The sequence below is a fragment of the Cyclopterus lumpus genome, chromosome 3, assembly GCF_009769545.1.
Source record: "Cyclopterus lumpus isolate fCycLum1 chromosome 3, fCycLum1.pri, whole genome shotgun sequence".
NCBI lineage: Eukaryota > Metazoa > Chordata > Actinopteri > Perciformes > Cyclopteridae > Cyclopterus > Cyclopterus lumpus.
Window position 1 is genome coordinate 30,500,962 of NC_046968.1, and position 16,335 is coordinate 30,517,296.

The 16,335-nt window shown below is 48.9% G+C and overlaps 1 protein-coding gene across 1 annotated transcript in view; it reads left to right on the forward strand.

Annotated features, from left to right (window-relative positions):
* Nucleotides 1-381: 381 nt before the first annotated feature.
* The window catches only part of LOC117728900 (transient receptor potential cation channel subfamily M member 1-like), a 59,159-nt gene continuing 43,205 nt past the window's right edge, over nucleotides 382-16,335 (forward strand). The window contains exons 1-8 of the mRNA XM_034529825.1: nucleotides 382-465; nucleotides 3,011-3,087; nucleotides 3,164-3,341; nucleotides 3,719-3,932; nucleotides 4,059-4,183; nucleotides 6,858-7,029; nucleotides 10,430-10,604; nucleotides 10,795-10,918. Of these exons, the coding sequence (XP_034385716.1) occupies nucleotides 382-465; nucleotides 3,011-3,087; nucleotides 3,164-3,341; nucleotides 3,719-3,932; nucleotides 4,059-4,183; nucleotides 6,858-7,029; nucleotides 10,430-10,604; nucleotides 10,795-10,918 (1,149 nt within the window). The remainder of the gene's footprint in view (nucleotides 466-3,010; nucleotides 3,088-3,163; nucleotides 3,342-3,718; nucleotides 3,933-4,058; nucleotides 4,184-6,857; nucleotides 7,030-10,429; nucleotides 10,605-10,794; nucleotides 10,919-16,335) is intronic.

A 16,335-nucleotide genomic window follows, 5' to 3' on the forward strand; every position in this document is an offset into this window, starting at 1 on the left:
GGGAGGAGGCAGGAGACAGAGGGCACACAGGAGGACTTCAGGGAGGAGGCAGGAGACAGAGGGCACACAGGAGGACTTCAGGGAGGAGGCAGGAGACAGAGGGCACACAGGAGGACTTCAGGGAGGAGGCAGGAGACAGAGGGCACACAGGAGGACTTCAGGGAGGAGGCAGGAGACAGAGGGCACACAGGAGGACTTCAGGGAGGAGGCAGGAGACAGAGGGCACACAGGAGGACTTCAGGGAGGAGGCAGGAGACAGAGGGCACACAGGAGGACTTCAGGGAGGAGGCAGGAGACAGAGGGCACACAGGAGGACCTCAGGGAGGAGGCAGGAGACAGAGGACACACAGGAGGACGCATGAGGAGCTGAACTCTCCCATCATGGACGGCCGAGGGAGGAGAGGCACGAACGGGTCCTTCAAAAGATCGTCCGTCAAACGCAGCGCGTCGTCTGCATCTCAGAAGGTAGGACGGGTTCATGTTCTGAGTGTCTGAGGTGGATCAGGTTTAGGTCCTCCTGCAGTCTGAGATCTGATTGGAGAACCAACAGAAAACAGGAAGTGAAATCTCTGTCAATAAATCATTTTATGAATCTCATCTCACAGTCCATCCCTCTCCTCTTCTTTCTCCTCCTCTTTCTCCTCCTCTCCCTCTTCAGTCGTCTCCTCTTCTTTCTCCTTTGCCTTCCTCTACCATCTCCACCTCCTCTTTCTTCTCTTTCTCCCCCTCCTATATATTTTTTGAATATATTATATTTATATATATACATTAACGTTTCCATATATATATATAACATATATATATTTATGACGTTATCTTTATTGTTTTTATTATGTTTTGACAGAACTATCAATCAATAAACTATCAACACCTGATTGTCTTATTGATGATCTGCTGTCGGATAAAACACGTTTATTAATGTTTAATTCTTAGATTAATTATAAAACATGCTAACTGAACATTGTTTTAACAACTGGGCTCAAAAAGGGTCGATGCAGGTTAGCTTGTCAGCTAATGTTAGCTAGCCGATACTTTTCTACGTCACTTCCTGTTCCCTGGTTGCAAAAAGATAAAAACAAGATGGCGACGGCCAATTTGCCAAAGTCGAGGCTTCAAAACGTCCCGAAACCAACCAGAGACGTCACCATGACGGCGTCCACTTCCTGTACAGGGTGTGGTTCTTACCGAGCGGTCCAACCAGATGAAGGAACCAACCAGAGACGTCACCATGACGGTGTCCACTTCCTGTACAGGGTGTGGTTCTTACCAAGCGGTCCAACCAGATGAAGGAACCAACCAGAGATGTCACCATGACGGTGTCCACTTCCTGTACAGGGTGTGGTTCTTACCAAGCGGTCCAACCAGATGAAGGAACCAACCAGAGACGTCACCATGACGGCGTCCACTTCCTGTACAGGGTGTGGTTCTTACCAGGCGGTCCAACCAGATAGAGGAACCAACCAGAGACGTCACCATGACGGCGTCCACTTCCTGTACAGGGTGTGGTTCTTACCAGGCGGTCCAACCAAATGAAGGAACCAACCAGAGATGTCACCATGATGGCGTCCACTTCCTGTACAGGGTGTGGTTCTTACCAAGCGGTCCAACCAGATGAAGGAACCAACCAGAGATGTCACCATGACGGCGTCCACTTCCTGTACAGGGTGTGGTTCTTACCAGGCGGTCCAACCAGATGAAGGAACCAACCAGAGATGTCACCATGATGGCGTCCACTTCCTGTACAGGGTGTGGTTCTTACCAAGCGGTCCAACCAGATGAAGGAACCAACCAGAGATGTCACCATGATGGCGTCCACTTCCTGTACAGGGTGTGGTTCTTACCGAGCGGTCCAACCAGATGAAGGAACCAACCAAGCGTTCCAACCAGATGAAGGAACCAACCAGAGACGTCACCATGACGGCACCCACTTCCTGTACAGGGTGTGGTTCTTACCAAGCGGTCCAACCAGATGAAGGAACCAACCAGAGACGTCACCATGATGGCGTCCACTTCCTGTACAGGGTGTGGTTCTTACCGAGCGGTCCAACCAGATGAAGGAACCAACCAGAGACGTCACCATGATGGCGTCCACTTCCTGTACAGGGTGTGGTTCTTACCGAGCGGTCCAACCAGATGAAGAAACCAACCAGAGACGTCACCATGATGGCGTCCACTTCCTGTACAGGGTGTGGTTCTTACCAAGCGGTCCAACCAGATGAAGAAACCAACCAGAGACGTCACCATGACGGCGTCCACTTCCTGTACAGGGTATGGTTCTTACCGAGTGGTCCAACCAGATGAAGAAACCAACCAGAGACGTCACCATGACGGCGTCCACTTCCTGTACAGGGTATGGTTCTTACCGAGTGGTCCAACGAGATGAAGGAACCAATGAAGAGCTCCCCTGGGACTATTTAAAGGTTCTCTTCTTGTACTCGGCTGTATTGAGCCAAACTGGATTACTTCCTGTCCCATCCTCTCTCACTAATATACAACCATCCGTTACGTTATGGTCCACATCGTGACCCAGAGAGACCTGAACGGGTATCCACAGAGTGCTCAGTCCGGACTCTGGTTTAAAGGACCGGATTAAGACGAGAGGCTAAAGAAATAAAAGCTCCCCTCTGCCAGTGATTAGCCAGATCCAGTTAGTGGATCTTCAGAATGATGTGATACCCCACCCCCTGCTTCTATTCTATTTATCAATCTGAGATTTAAACTCCGATCTTCGTTCATAAATATATATTTTACAGGTGTACTCTCTTTATTCTGACCAGGGAACACCTGATTATTATTTAATATTTATATGTTTTTGGACACTTTCTGCTAGCATCTCCTCTCAGACTTGTTGTCATAGTAACTGTGTCACTAAAGACGTGTTCTAGTTCTACTTCTTGGGTTCTGAGAGGACCAGAACTTTTATTTTGAAGGGAAAAACAACCGTATCCTTCCATCTTCTATGAGCGACGTAACCCAGTAAATGGCTTCATGGAGTCTCCTTCCTGTTCAGACTCACAGGGCGTGGATCGAGAGAACCTTCCAGAAGAGGGAATGTGTCCAGGTGGTCCCCAGCAGAGACGCCAGCAGGTCCTGACAACCAGAACATTAATATGTATATATTGTGGTCTATCTTCTGCCTCGTTGACGCGTGGTCTGGTTTCAGGTGCGGTTGTGGTCTGCCGGTGACTCAGCACAGCTCCAGAGAGGAGGGGGCCCCCCTGGTCCAGCTGGAGGTCCAGGCTGCAGAGAGGTGGAGCCCCCCGAAGCACAGCCAGGCGTCGTCCACGGACGCCTACGGGGTCATCGAGTTCCAGGGAGGAGGACTCATCAACAAGGCCACGGTGCTCTGTTATTAGAACCCATGACATCACAATTACCATTTTAATTTAAATATTTCTTTATTTAATTACATTGTAAAATCTGATATATATTAAATATTCATATAACATTTACAAATCAACAAGTTAAATGAAATAAATGTGTACCAGTATTGAATATATTAACATTACAATAATAATAATATTCCTCCTACTTCTTCCTCCTCTTCCTCCTCCTCCTCCACCTCCTCTTCTTCCTCTTCTTCCTCCTCTTCCTCCTCCTCCTCCTCTTCTTCCTTCTCTTCCTCCTCCTCTTCTTCCTCCTCCTCCACCTCCTCTTCTTCCTCTTCCTCCTCCTCCTCCTCTTCTTCCTCCTCTTCCTCCTCCTCCTCCTCCTCCAGTACATCCGGGTCTCCTACGACTCTAAGCCGGACCAGCTGCTCCACCTGATGGTGAAGGAGTGGCAGCTGGAGCTCCCCACGCTGCTCATCTCGGTCCACGGAGGGCTGCAGAACTTCGACCTGCCCCCCAAACTGAAGCAGGTTTTTGGTAAAGGACTGATCAAAGCCGCGGTGACCACCGGGGCCTGGATCTTCACCGGGGGAGTCAGCACTGGTACCAGACCAGTCCCCGACTGGTTTTTACTCTTTTACCCAGTTAATAAACACATGAAATGATGTACGATGTCTATGAAGTGGACCACCAGACCTCTTCCTGACTGGATCCTGGTCTCTGTTTCAGGGGTGATCCGCCACGTTGGAGACGCTCTTAAGGATCACTCGTCAAAGTCCAGAGGGAAAGTCTGGGCCATCGGCATCGCACCATGGGGGATCATCGAGAACAAGGAGGACCTCATCGGGAAGGATGTAAGAGGAGCCAGACCAGAACCCAGCAAGACCAGACTCAGTCAGACCAGAACCAGACAAGACCAGACCAAAACCAGGGTGAACCAGAACCAGACTAAACCAGACCAAAACCAGACTCAATCAGAACAGAACCAAACAAAATCCAGACCAAAACCACACCGAAACCAGAGAGAACCAGAACCAGACTCAACCAGACCAGACCAGACTGAACCAGATGAATCAGACCTGAATGACACCTTTAACGATCTTTACATTACATTACATTACATAACATTACATTACATTACATTACATTACATTTCATGTCATTTAGCTGACGCTTTTATCCAAAGCGACTTACAATAAGTGCATTAAACCATGAGTCCAAACTCAGAACAACAAGAATCAAGCAAGTACAATTTCTTCAATAAAGTTAAACTACAAAGTGCTATCAGTAAGAGACATTTAAGTGCTACTAAAGTGCTATCGGTAAGGGACATTTAAGTGCTACTACGGCATTTAAGTGCTACCTATTCAAGGTATAGTCGAAAAAGATGTGTTTTTAGTTTGCGCCGGAAGATGTAGAGACTTTCTGCTGTCCTGATGTCAATGGGGAGCTCGTTCCACCAATGAGGAGCCAGCACAGCAAACAGTCGTGATTTAGCTCGAAGTGACGGAGCTACAAGCAGATTGGCAGAAGCCGAGCGAAGTGAACGGGCTGGGGTGTGAGGTTAGACCATGTCCTGGATGTAGACCGGACCCGATCTGTTCGCAGCACGGTACGCAAGTACCAATGTTTTGAAGCGGATGCGGGCGGCCACCGGTAACCAGTGAAGGTCGCGGAGGAGCGAAGGATTGTGGGTAAATTTCGGTCGGTTGAAGACCAGTCGAGCAGCTGCATTCTGGATGAGCTGTAGAGGTCGAATGGCATTAGCAGGTAGACCTGAAGGAGGGAGTTGCAATAGTCCAGCCGTGAGATGACCAGAGCCTGGACCAGAACCTGTGCCGCCTTCTGAGTGAGAAGGGGTCGGATTCTCCTGATGTTGTACAGCATGTACCTACAGGAGCGTGTTATTGCGGCAATGTTGGCAGTCAGGGAGAGTTGACTGTCGAGCGTCACTCCGAGGTTCCTGGTAGTCGGAGTCGGAACCAGCACTGAGTCGTTGAAGTTAATAGATAGGTCGTGGGTGGGAGAGCCTTTTCCTGGAAGGAGGAGAAGTTCAGTCTTGTCCGGGTTAATTTTCAGGTGGTGAGCGGACATCCACTGAGAGATGTCAATCAGACATCCACTGAGAGATGTTAGTCAGACATCCACTGAGAGATGTCGGTCAGACATCCACTGAGAGATGTCAGTCAGACATCCACTGAGAGATGTCAATCAGACATCCACTGAGAGATGTCAGTCAGACATCCACTGAGAGATGTCAGTCAGACATCCACTGAGAGATGTCGGTCAGACATCCACTGAGAGATGTCAATCAGACATCCACTGAGAGATGTCAGTCAGACATCCACTGAGAGATGTCGGTCGGACAGGCAGAGATTCGTGCTGCTACCCGTGTTTCAGATTGGGGAAACGAGAGGATCAGTTGGGTGTCGTCAGCATAGCTGTGGTAGGTGAAGCCATGAGAGAGAATGACAGAGCCAAGAGAGTTGGTGTACAGAGAAAAGAGAAGAGGACCAAGGACTGAACCCTGAGGGACCCCAGTAGTCAGAGGCCAAGGCTCAGACACAGATCCTCTCCAGGTTACCCGGTAAGAGCGGTCGGTGAGGTAGGATGAGAAGAGTGAGAGCAGAGCCTGAGATACCAGGTCCTGGAGGGAGGACATGAGGATCTGGTGGTTCACTGTGTCAAAGGCAGCGGAAAGGTCTAGAAGGATGAGGACAGAGGAGAGAGAGGCTGCTCTAGCAGTGTGAAGCTGCTCAGAGACAGCAAGGAGGGCAGTCTCTGTTGAGTGGCCTGTCTTGAATCCAGACTGGTGGGGGTCTAGAAGGTTGTTGCTGTGGAGAAAGGAGGAGACTTGGTTAGAGATAGCTCGCTCTAGAGTTTTGGAGAGGAAGGGAAGGAGAGAGACAGGTCTGTAGTTGTTGACTTCAGATGGGTCGAGAGTGGGTTTCTTCAGGAGAGGGTTGACTCCGCCTCCTTCAGAGAGTTGGGGAAACAGCCGGTTGAGAGGGAGGTGTTAATAAGATGGGTGAGAAAGGGAAGAAGGTCCGGAGCAATGGACTGGAGAAGGTGAGAAGGGATGGGGTCAAGGGGGCAGGTGGTTGGGGGGTCAGAGGTTACCAAGGTAAGAACTTGATTGGGAGACAGGGGGATAAAAGAGGAAAACAAGGGGGAAGAAGATGAAGTTACTGGAGGTGTAGTTATGGAAGATGGATTAGTAAATGAAGAGCGTATGTCGTCTATCTTTTTTGTAAAGTAGTCAACAAAGTGGCTTGGTAGAAGGGTGGAGGGAGGGGGGGAACAGGGGGGTCAAGGAGGTTGGAAAAAATTGAGAAGAGCTTTTTAGGGTTAGATAAAGAGGATTCGATTCTGGATCCTCTTTACCTAACTGATCTTCTGCCTGCATTACCAGCCGGGCCCACTAGAGGTGCACTTCTTTTCCGTAATGTTTAATAAATCATTGACTTGAGACTCCTTTGTGACTCCTCCCACCTCCGATTGGACCAATCGCGTGGGCCGTCCTTCCAGGTGACCCGGCCCTACCAGACCATGTCCAACCCACTCAGCAAGCTGTCGGTCCTGAACAGCAGCCACTCCCACTTCATCCTGTCCGACAATGGGACCACCGGGAAGTACGGCGCCGAGGTCCGCCTCCGCCGGCAGCTGGAGAAACACATCGCACTGCAGAAGATCAACACGCGTGAGTCACGTGACACCGTGTGACCTGCTTAAAGGGCCAGCGCACCGCACCACGAGTACAGTTCCATAACGATATCTCATAACAACTTCAACGTGTTTGGTGCTCTTAAGAGTAATTTCTCTTCTCATGATGGATACTTTAAACTGACCAAAATATTCCAATTAACTTTGAATGTGTAAAAATAGCAGACGGCAGCCTCCTGGTTCTTTGAGTGTAGGGTATGCTATGTGCTAAAGCTGCTATCCATAGTATGGATATTTTAATATTTCTGGATCAATCTCTAGTTTAAACTCAATGCAGCAGAACTGTTTTTTTACTCCACACATTTTAATTGTAAAGTTACCCACAATGCACCTCTGACAGTTCGATCGTGGTGTGTTACGCTAGTAGCAGCTAATGCAGCAGAATATTTACTTTATTGGCGAGCCAATCAGGCGCTTCGCCTTCCTCTGGTGGGAACTTAAGAACCTTTGTGAGGAACACACCAGGTTTCCCTCCTCACTCCCACGTTCTGTGTCCATGTGACCTGTGGGAACCAGAGACACCAGAGCCACTAGAGGAACCAGAGCCACTAGAGGAACCAGAGCCACGAGAGGAACCAGAGACACTAGAGACACCAGAGACACTAGAGGAACCAGAGACACTAGAGACACCAGAGACACTAGAGGAACCAGAGCCACTAGAGGAACCAGAGACACTAGAGACACCAGAGACACTGGAGGAACCAGAGACACTAGAGGAACCAGAGCCACGAGAGGAACCAGAGACACTAGAGACACCAGAGACACTAGAGGAACCAGAGACACTAGAGGAACCAGAGCCACCAGAGGAACCAGAGACACTAGAGACACCAGAGACACTAGAGAAACCAGAGACACTAGAGACACCAGTCACTAGATGAACCAGAGATACTAGAGGAACCAGAAACACTAGAGGAACCAGAGACACTAGAGGAACCAGAGACACTGGAGGAACCAGAGACACTAGATACACTAGAGAGACCAGAGACACTAGATGAACCAGAGACACTGGAGGAACCAGAGACACTAGAGACACCAGAGACACTAAAGGAACCAGAGACACACCATAGACACCAGAGACACCAGAGACACTGGAGGAACCAGAGACACTAGAGACACCGGAGACACTAGAGGAACCAGAGACACCATATATACTAGAGGAACCAGAGACACCAGAGACACTATAGGAACCAGAGACACTAGAGGAACCAGAGCCACTGGAGGAACCAGAGACACTAGAGACACCAGAGTCACTAGAGACACCAGAGTCACTAGATGAACCAGAGATACTAGAGGAACCAGAAATACTAGAGAACCAGAGACACCAGAGGAACCAGAGACACCAGAGACACTAGAGGAACCAGAGCCACTAGAGGAACCAGAAACACTAGAGGAACCAGAGACAATAGAGACACCAGAGACACTAGAGGAACCAGAGACACTGGAGGAACCAGAGACACTAGAGACACCAGAGACACTAAAGACACCAGAGACACTAGAGGAACCATAGACACTAGAGGAACCAGAAACACTAGAGGAACCAGAGACAATAGAGACACCAGAGACACTAGAGGAACCAGAGACACTGGAGGAACCAGAGACACTAGAGACACCAGAGACACTAGAGGAACCAGAGACACTAGAGGAACCAGAGACACCAGAGACACCAAAGACACTAGAGACACCAGAGTCACTAGAGGAACCAGAGACACTAGAGGAACCAGAGACACCAGAGACACCAAAGACACTAGAGACACCAGAGTCACTAGAGGAACCAGAGACACTAGAGGAACCAGAGACACTAGAGGAACCAGAGACACCAAAGACACTAGAGACACCAGAGTCACTAGAGGAACCAGAGTCACTAGAGGAACCAGAGACACTAGAGGAACCAGAGACACCAAAGACACTAGAGACACCAGAGTCACTAGATGAACCAGAGATACAAGAGGAACCAGAGACACTAGAGGAACCAGAGACACCAGAGACACTGGAGGAACCAGAGACACTAGAGACACCAGAGACACTAGAGACACCAGAGACACTAGAGGAACCAGAGACACCAGAGACATCAAAGACACTAGAGACACCAGAGACACTAGAGTCACTAGAGGAACCAGAGATACTAGAGGAACCAGAGACACCAGAGACACCAGAGACCCACCAGAGACACCAGAGACACCAGAGACACTAGAGTCACTAGAGGAACCAGAGATACTAGAGGAACCAGAGACACCAGAGACCCACCAGAGACACCAAAGACACTAGAGACACCAGAGACACTAGAGTCACTAGAGGAACCAGAGATACTAGAGGAACCAGAGCCACTAGAGGAACCAGAGACACTAGAGACACCAAAGACACTAGAGACACCAGAGACACTAAAGACACCAGAGACACTAGAGGAACCATAGACACTAGAGGAACCAGAAACACTAGAGGAACCAGAGACATCAGAGACACTAGAGGAACCAGAGACACTGGAGGAACCAGAGACACTAGAGGAACCAGAGACACCAGAGACACCAAAGACACTAGAGACACCAGAGTCACTAGATGAACCAGAGATACTAGAGGAACCAGAGACACTAGAGGAACCAGAGACACCAGAGACACTGGAGGAACCAGAGACACTAGAGACACCAGAGACACTAGAGACACCAGAGACACTAGAGGAACCAGAGACACCAGAGACACCAAAGACACTAGAGACACCAGAGACACCAGAGACACCAAATACACTAGAGACACCAGAGTCACTAGATGAACCAGAGATACTAGAGGAACCAGAGACACTAGAGGAACCAGAGACACCAGAGACACTGGAGGAACCAGAGACACTAGAGACACCAGAGACACCAGAGACACCAAAGACACTAGAGACACCAGAGACACTAGAGTCACTAGAGGAACCAGAGATACTAGAGGAACCAGAGACACCAGAGACACCAGAGACCCACCAGAGACACCAAAGACACTAGAGACACCAGAGACACTAGAGTCACTAGAGGAACCAGAGATACTAGAGGAACCGGAGACACTAGAGACACCAGAGACACTAAAGGAACCAGAGACCCACCAGAGACACCAGAAACACCAGAGACCAGAGCATCATTCATGTGTTTGTGAGCTCCTGTGTGGAAAATGTGTTTTGTTGTTTATGTTGATGATGATGTTATTATTGTTGATGTTGATATTAATGTTGTTGTTACGGTTGTTGTTGATGTTTTTTCATATTAAGGTTGTTGATGTTACTGTTGATGGTCATGTTAATGTTGATGTTGTTTATGTAGATGTTGATGTTGTTGTTGTTGTTGTTCCAGCGGTCCTTGCGGTTCCCTGTTACAAACCCTGAGTGTGTTCTGTGTTCTGTGTCTCAGGTCTGGGTCAGGGCGTCCCTGTGGTGTGCCTGATCCTGGAGGGGGGTCCTAACGTGATTTCTATCGTGTTGGAGAGTCTGAAGGAGGAGCCTCCCGTCCCCGTCGTGGTCTGTGACGGCAGCGGTCGAGCGTCTGACATCATCTCCTTCGCACACAGATACTGCGGAGAAGACGGGTGAGGGACACACCCTCCATGTGGGCTGGGAGACCGCCTCTGCCTGGATGGTCTGGATGGTCACGTGACCACGTGACCCTCCGCTGTTTCTCCTGCTCTGGATGGTCACGTGACCACGTGACCCTCCGCTGTTTCTCCTGCTCTGGATGGTCACGTGACCACCTGACCCTCCGCTGTTTCTCCTGCTCAGGTTGCTGAGCGACAGCGTCAAAGACCAGCTACTGGTCACCATCCAGAAGACCTTCAACTACAGCCGCAGCCAGGCGCAGCAGATGTTCCTCATGGTGATGGAGTGCATGAAGAGGAGAGCTCTGGTAGGTCGGACAGACGCAACTGTTATTCTGTGTTCTTTCAAATCCATCTTCCATCTATGCAACAATAAAGCTGCTGTGCTCTTCACCTATGATTCATCCTCCTTCATATCTTATTGTGATGGTTTTCCTCTTATGTGATGAAAAAACCTAATCTCCTCCTGGATTATGTGCAGAGGAAACGTTCCTTTGATGGAATAAAGTGGGGCATTTACATCAGAGGTCAGAGGTCACAGGGGTAGATGAAGGGTGTGATTAGCTCTAGACCAGGCAGCAACCTTTAGTTATTTAATGTATCCTTAAGCTGCAGTCTACTGACCACCAGGGGGCGACTCCTCTGGTTGTATAGAAGTCTATGCGTCATGTGTTAAAGCTGCATTCTCTCTCCTGACCACCAGGGGGCGACTCCTCTGGTTGTATAGAAGTATATGCTTCATGTGTTAAAGCTGCATTCTCTCTACTGACCACCAGGGGGCGACTCCTCTGGTTGTATAGAAGTCTATGCTTCATGTGTTAAAGCTGCATTCTCTCTCCTGACCACCAGGGGGCGACTCCTCTGGTTGTATAGAAGTCTATGTGTCATGTGTTAAAGCTGCATTCTCTCTCCTGACCACCAGGGGGCGACTCCTCTGGTTGTATAGAAGTATATGCTTCATGTGTTAAAGCTGCATTCTCTCTACTGACCACCAGGGGGCGACTCCTCTGGTTGTATAGAAGTATATGCTTCATGTGTTAAAGCTGCATTCTCTCTCCTGACCACCAGGGGGCGACTCCTCTGGTTGTATAGAAGTCTATGCGTCATGTGTTAAAGCTGCATTCTCTCTCCTGACCACCAGGGGGCTACTCCTCTGGTTGTATAGAAGTATATGTTCCATGTGTTAAAGCTGCATTCTCTCTACTGACCACCAGGGGGCGACTCCTCTGGTTGTATAGAAGTCTATGCTCCATGTGTTAAAGCTGCATTCTCTCTACTGACCACCAGTTGGATATGTTACCATCTATGAGGACAGACTCTGTTGGAGCCTCTAGTGGTCATTTGAAGAATTGCAGTTTGTGTCAGCATCACGTTAAAAACATTGTTATCCAGACGTTATGAATCCGTCCAACACTGATCCAGAATCAGGTTTTAAAATCAACAGTTTATACTCACCGTGAATGTGACGCTCTGTGACTCTGGTTACAGCTTTTACATTTTATAAAATATTCAGTATTTATGTTTAATATCTAAACTTCAAAGATAAGATTCATAACGTATCAGGTCTCTGTTCAAGGAAACATTTTTGTGTCACGTTTGTAATTCATGATTATTTAATACTTTGAATTTGGAAACACTTTAAATGGACTGACTTCCATTACATCCGAGCTAATGCTGGTTAAACTGGTTAAACTGGTTAAACTGGTTGAACTGGTTTCAGACCTGCTGTAAAGAATCCTAAAACAACAGGATCATGTATCGGTGCGCACTATGCATCCTGGGTAATGTAGTTCTCAGCCAGTATGAACCCACCAGCAGGGTGGGCCAGCTGTGACATTACCTTAATGGTGTAACCTTTGACCCGAGAAACTACGCCTCTTAATGGACATTGTTCCATGAGGCTCCGCCCTCTTATTTAATCCCACAATCCTTTGCTTCGTCCTGAGCTCAATACAGACTAACAGGCTGCCGGTTCAGAGGTCTCTGCACAGGGACTGTGTTGTGTGTTGTGTGTGTAGATCACAGTGTTGTATGTTGTGTGTGTAGATCACAGTGTTGTATGTTGTGTGTGTAGATCACAGTGTTGTATGTTGTGTGTGTAGATCACAGTGGTGTGTGTTGTGTGTTGTGTCCATTGACTTCTGGGACTTCCTGTATCTTGCTGAGTATATTCTTTAAAGAGGTTTCTCTGCTATATTACTACTGTATCTGCTGTATTTAGGTATACTAGAATGCTAGTCTGTACTGTCTTTCTAATCTGAACATTTTGAGCTGCGATTTGTTGCTTTTTTACACAAGTGACTGAAAAGTCAACCAAACCAGCTAGGATTTAAGTATTTGCTCTGTAATCCAAATCTACTAGGGACTAAACTTTATTCTACTTTTTACCTTGAGGTAAACTGATCTTTGTCCTTAATCAGTTTGGCAAGAATTTCACATTCTAGCAAACTGAGACTTCACTGGTAGCAAGGATCACCTGCTTACCAGTATCGATCACTGAGTGGGCAATTCCTTCAACGACCTGTGGGTGGGCTCGACACAGCTGTAACCAATTACCACCAACTCGGGTGTATAACCAGGTTGGGGCTTGGAGCGTCAGCTGAAGCATCAGGGAAGACTCCTCGTATGAAGACTCGGAGGATAAAGACCTAGGAGTCTTACGTTGGAGTCAAGACTCGGAGGATAAAGACCTAGGAGTCTTACGTTGGAGTCAAGACTCGGAGGATAAAGACCTAGGAGTCTTTGGTTGGAGTCAAGACTCGGAGGATAAAGACCTAGGAGTCTTTCGTGGGAGTCAAGACTCGGAGGATAAAGACCTAGGAGTCTTTGGTTGGATTCAAGACTCGGAGGATAAAGACCTAGGAGTCTTACGTTGGAGTCAAGACTCAGAGGATAAAGACCTAGGAGTCTTTCGTTGGAGTCAAGACTCGGAGGATAAAGACCTAGGAGTCTTTCGTTGGAGTCAAGACTCAGAGGATAAAGACCTAGGAGTCTTTGGTTGGAGTCAAGACTCGGAGGATAAAGACCTAGGAGTCTTTCGTGGGAGTCTTCGGTGGTGGCTGAGGGTGGCTGAGTATATACATTTCCTTGTGATAATGTGTTTTCTTTCCATACCTGTGTGCACATCTACTCGTAGATACTATAGACCGCGGACTCGTTCACAGATGCATCAAAATCCTTCCTCTCTTATTTATCCCACCCGCTCCACACAGACCTAGCACCTCGTCACTGGGGGCCTCTGGAACTGTCAGTCAGCTAATCGCAAGGCGGACTTCATCTCTGGCTTCGCTATCAAGCAATCGCTGGACTTCCTGGCTCTCACTGAGACCTGGATCACACCAGACAACCCATCAACCCCTGCTGCTCTCTCCTCGGCCTTCTCCTTCAGCCACACACCCAGACCCTCTGTTCGGGGTGGTGGTTCAGGTCTACTCATCTCACCCAAATGGAGTTTTGCTCTCTACCCGCTTCCATTTACCCCACTGTCTTTTGAGTTTCATGCAGTGACGGTTACTCATCCGGTTCATCTAACCATTGTTGTTCTCTACCGTCCTCCTGGTTCCTTGGGAGACTTCTTGGAAGAACTAGACGTCCTCCTATCAAACTTCCCAGGGTTATCAAACTAACCCTAACCCCCCGCTCATCCTTCTGGGTGACTTTAACATCCAGACAGAGAAGTCATGTGACCTGCTACTCTTACTGTCTTCCTTTGATCTCTCTCTCAGTCCTTCCCCTCCTACTCACAAAGCTGGACACCACCTTGACTATATGTTCACCAGAAACTGCTCTACATCTAACCTCACTGTAACTCCACTTCATGTCTCTGACCATTTCGTCATCTCTTATTCTCTCCCACTCTTTGGAGCCGACAACCCTCCCACAACGGACTCTGCACCTGTCCGTCGCAACATCAGCACCCTCTCACCCTCTCTCCCTCTATCCCTCTCTCCCTCTCACCCTCTCTCCCTCTATCCCTCTCACCCTCTCACCCTCTCACCCTCTCACCCTCTCTCCCTCTCACTCTCCTCTCTGGCCTCCTCTGTTCTGTCAGCCCTCCCTTCAACCGATTCCTTCTCACTCATGCAGCCTAACTTTGCCACTGACACTCATCTCTCTACTCTGTCTTCCTCTCTTGATTCTCTCTGTCCTCTTACGATTCTAAAGGTCCTCAAGTCCTCTTATGACTCTAAAGGTCCTCAAGTCCTCTCCGGCTCCGTGGTTGTCTGAACCGGTGCGCGTCAAGAGAGCCACTATGCGAGCATCGGAAAGGAAATGGTGAAAATCCAAACACGCCAGCGACCTGCTTGCCTATCAATCTCTTCTCTCCTCCTTCTCTGCGTCCTTCTCTGCAGCCAAATATCTGTTCTACCAATCCAGAATCAAATCCTCTTTATCTAACCCTAAAAAGCTCTTCTTAATTTTTTCCAACCTCCTTGACCCCCCTGTTCCCCCCCTCCCTCCACCCTTCTACCAAGCCACTTTGTTGACTACTTTACAAAAAAGATAGACGACATACGCTCTTCATTTACTAATCCATCTTCTATAACTACACCTCCAGTAACTTCACCTTCTTCCCCCTTGTTTTCCTCTTTTATCCCCCTGTCTCCCAATCAAGTTCTTACCTTGGTAACCTCTGACCCCCCAACCACCTGCCCCCTTGACCCCATCCCTTCTCACATTCTCCAGTCTATTGCTCCGGACCTTCTTCCCTTTCTCACCCATCTCATTAACACCTCCCTCTCAACCGGCTGTTTCCCCAACTCTCTGAAGGAGGCAAGAGTCAACCCTCTCCTGAAGAAACCCACTCTCGACCCATCTGAAGTCAACAACTACAGACCTGAAGTCAACAACTACAGACCTGTCTCTCTCCTCCCCTTCCTTTCCAAAACTCTAGAGCGAGCTATCTTTAACCAAGTCTCCTCCTTTCTTCACTGTAACAACCTTCTAGACCCCCACCAGTCTGGATTCAAGGCCACTCAACAGAGACTGCCCTCCTTGCTGTCTCTGAGCAGCTTCACACTGCTAGAGCAGCCTCTCTCTCCTCTGTCCTCATCCTTCTAGACCTTTCCGCTGCCTTTGACACAGTGAACCACCAGATCCTCATGTCCTCCCTCCAGGACCTGGTATCTCAGGCTCTGCTCTCACTCTTCTCATCCTACCTCACCGACCGCTCTTACCGGGTAACCTGGAGAGGATCTGTGTCTGAGCCTTGTCCTCTGACTACTGGGGTCCCTCAGGGTTCAGTCCTTGGTCCTCTTCTCTTCTCTCTGTACACCAACTCTCTCTCTCTGTCATTCTCTCTCATGGCTTCACCTACCACAGCTATGCTGACGACACCCAACTGATCCTCTCGTTTCCCCAATCTGAAACACAGGTAGCAGCACGAATCTCTGCCTGTCTGACTGACATCTCTCAGTGGATGTCTGACTGACATCTCTCAGTGGATGTCTGACCCACAATCCTGCGCTCCTCTGCGACCTTCACTGGTTACAGGTGGCCGCCCGCATCCGCTTCAAAACATTGGTACTTGCGTACCGTACTGCGAACAGATCGGGTCCGGTCTACATCCAGGACATGGTCTAACCTCACACCCAGGACATGGTCTAACCTCACACCCAGGACATGGTCTAACCTCACACCCAGGACATGGTCTAACCTCACACCCAGGACATGGTCTAACCTCACACCCAGGACATGGTCTAACATCACACCCCAGCCCGTTCAC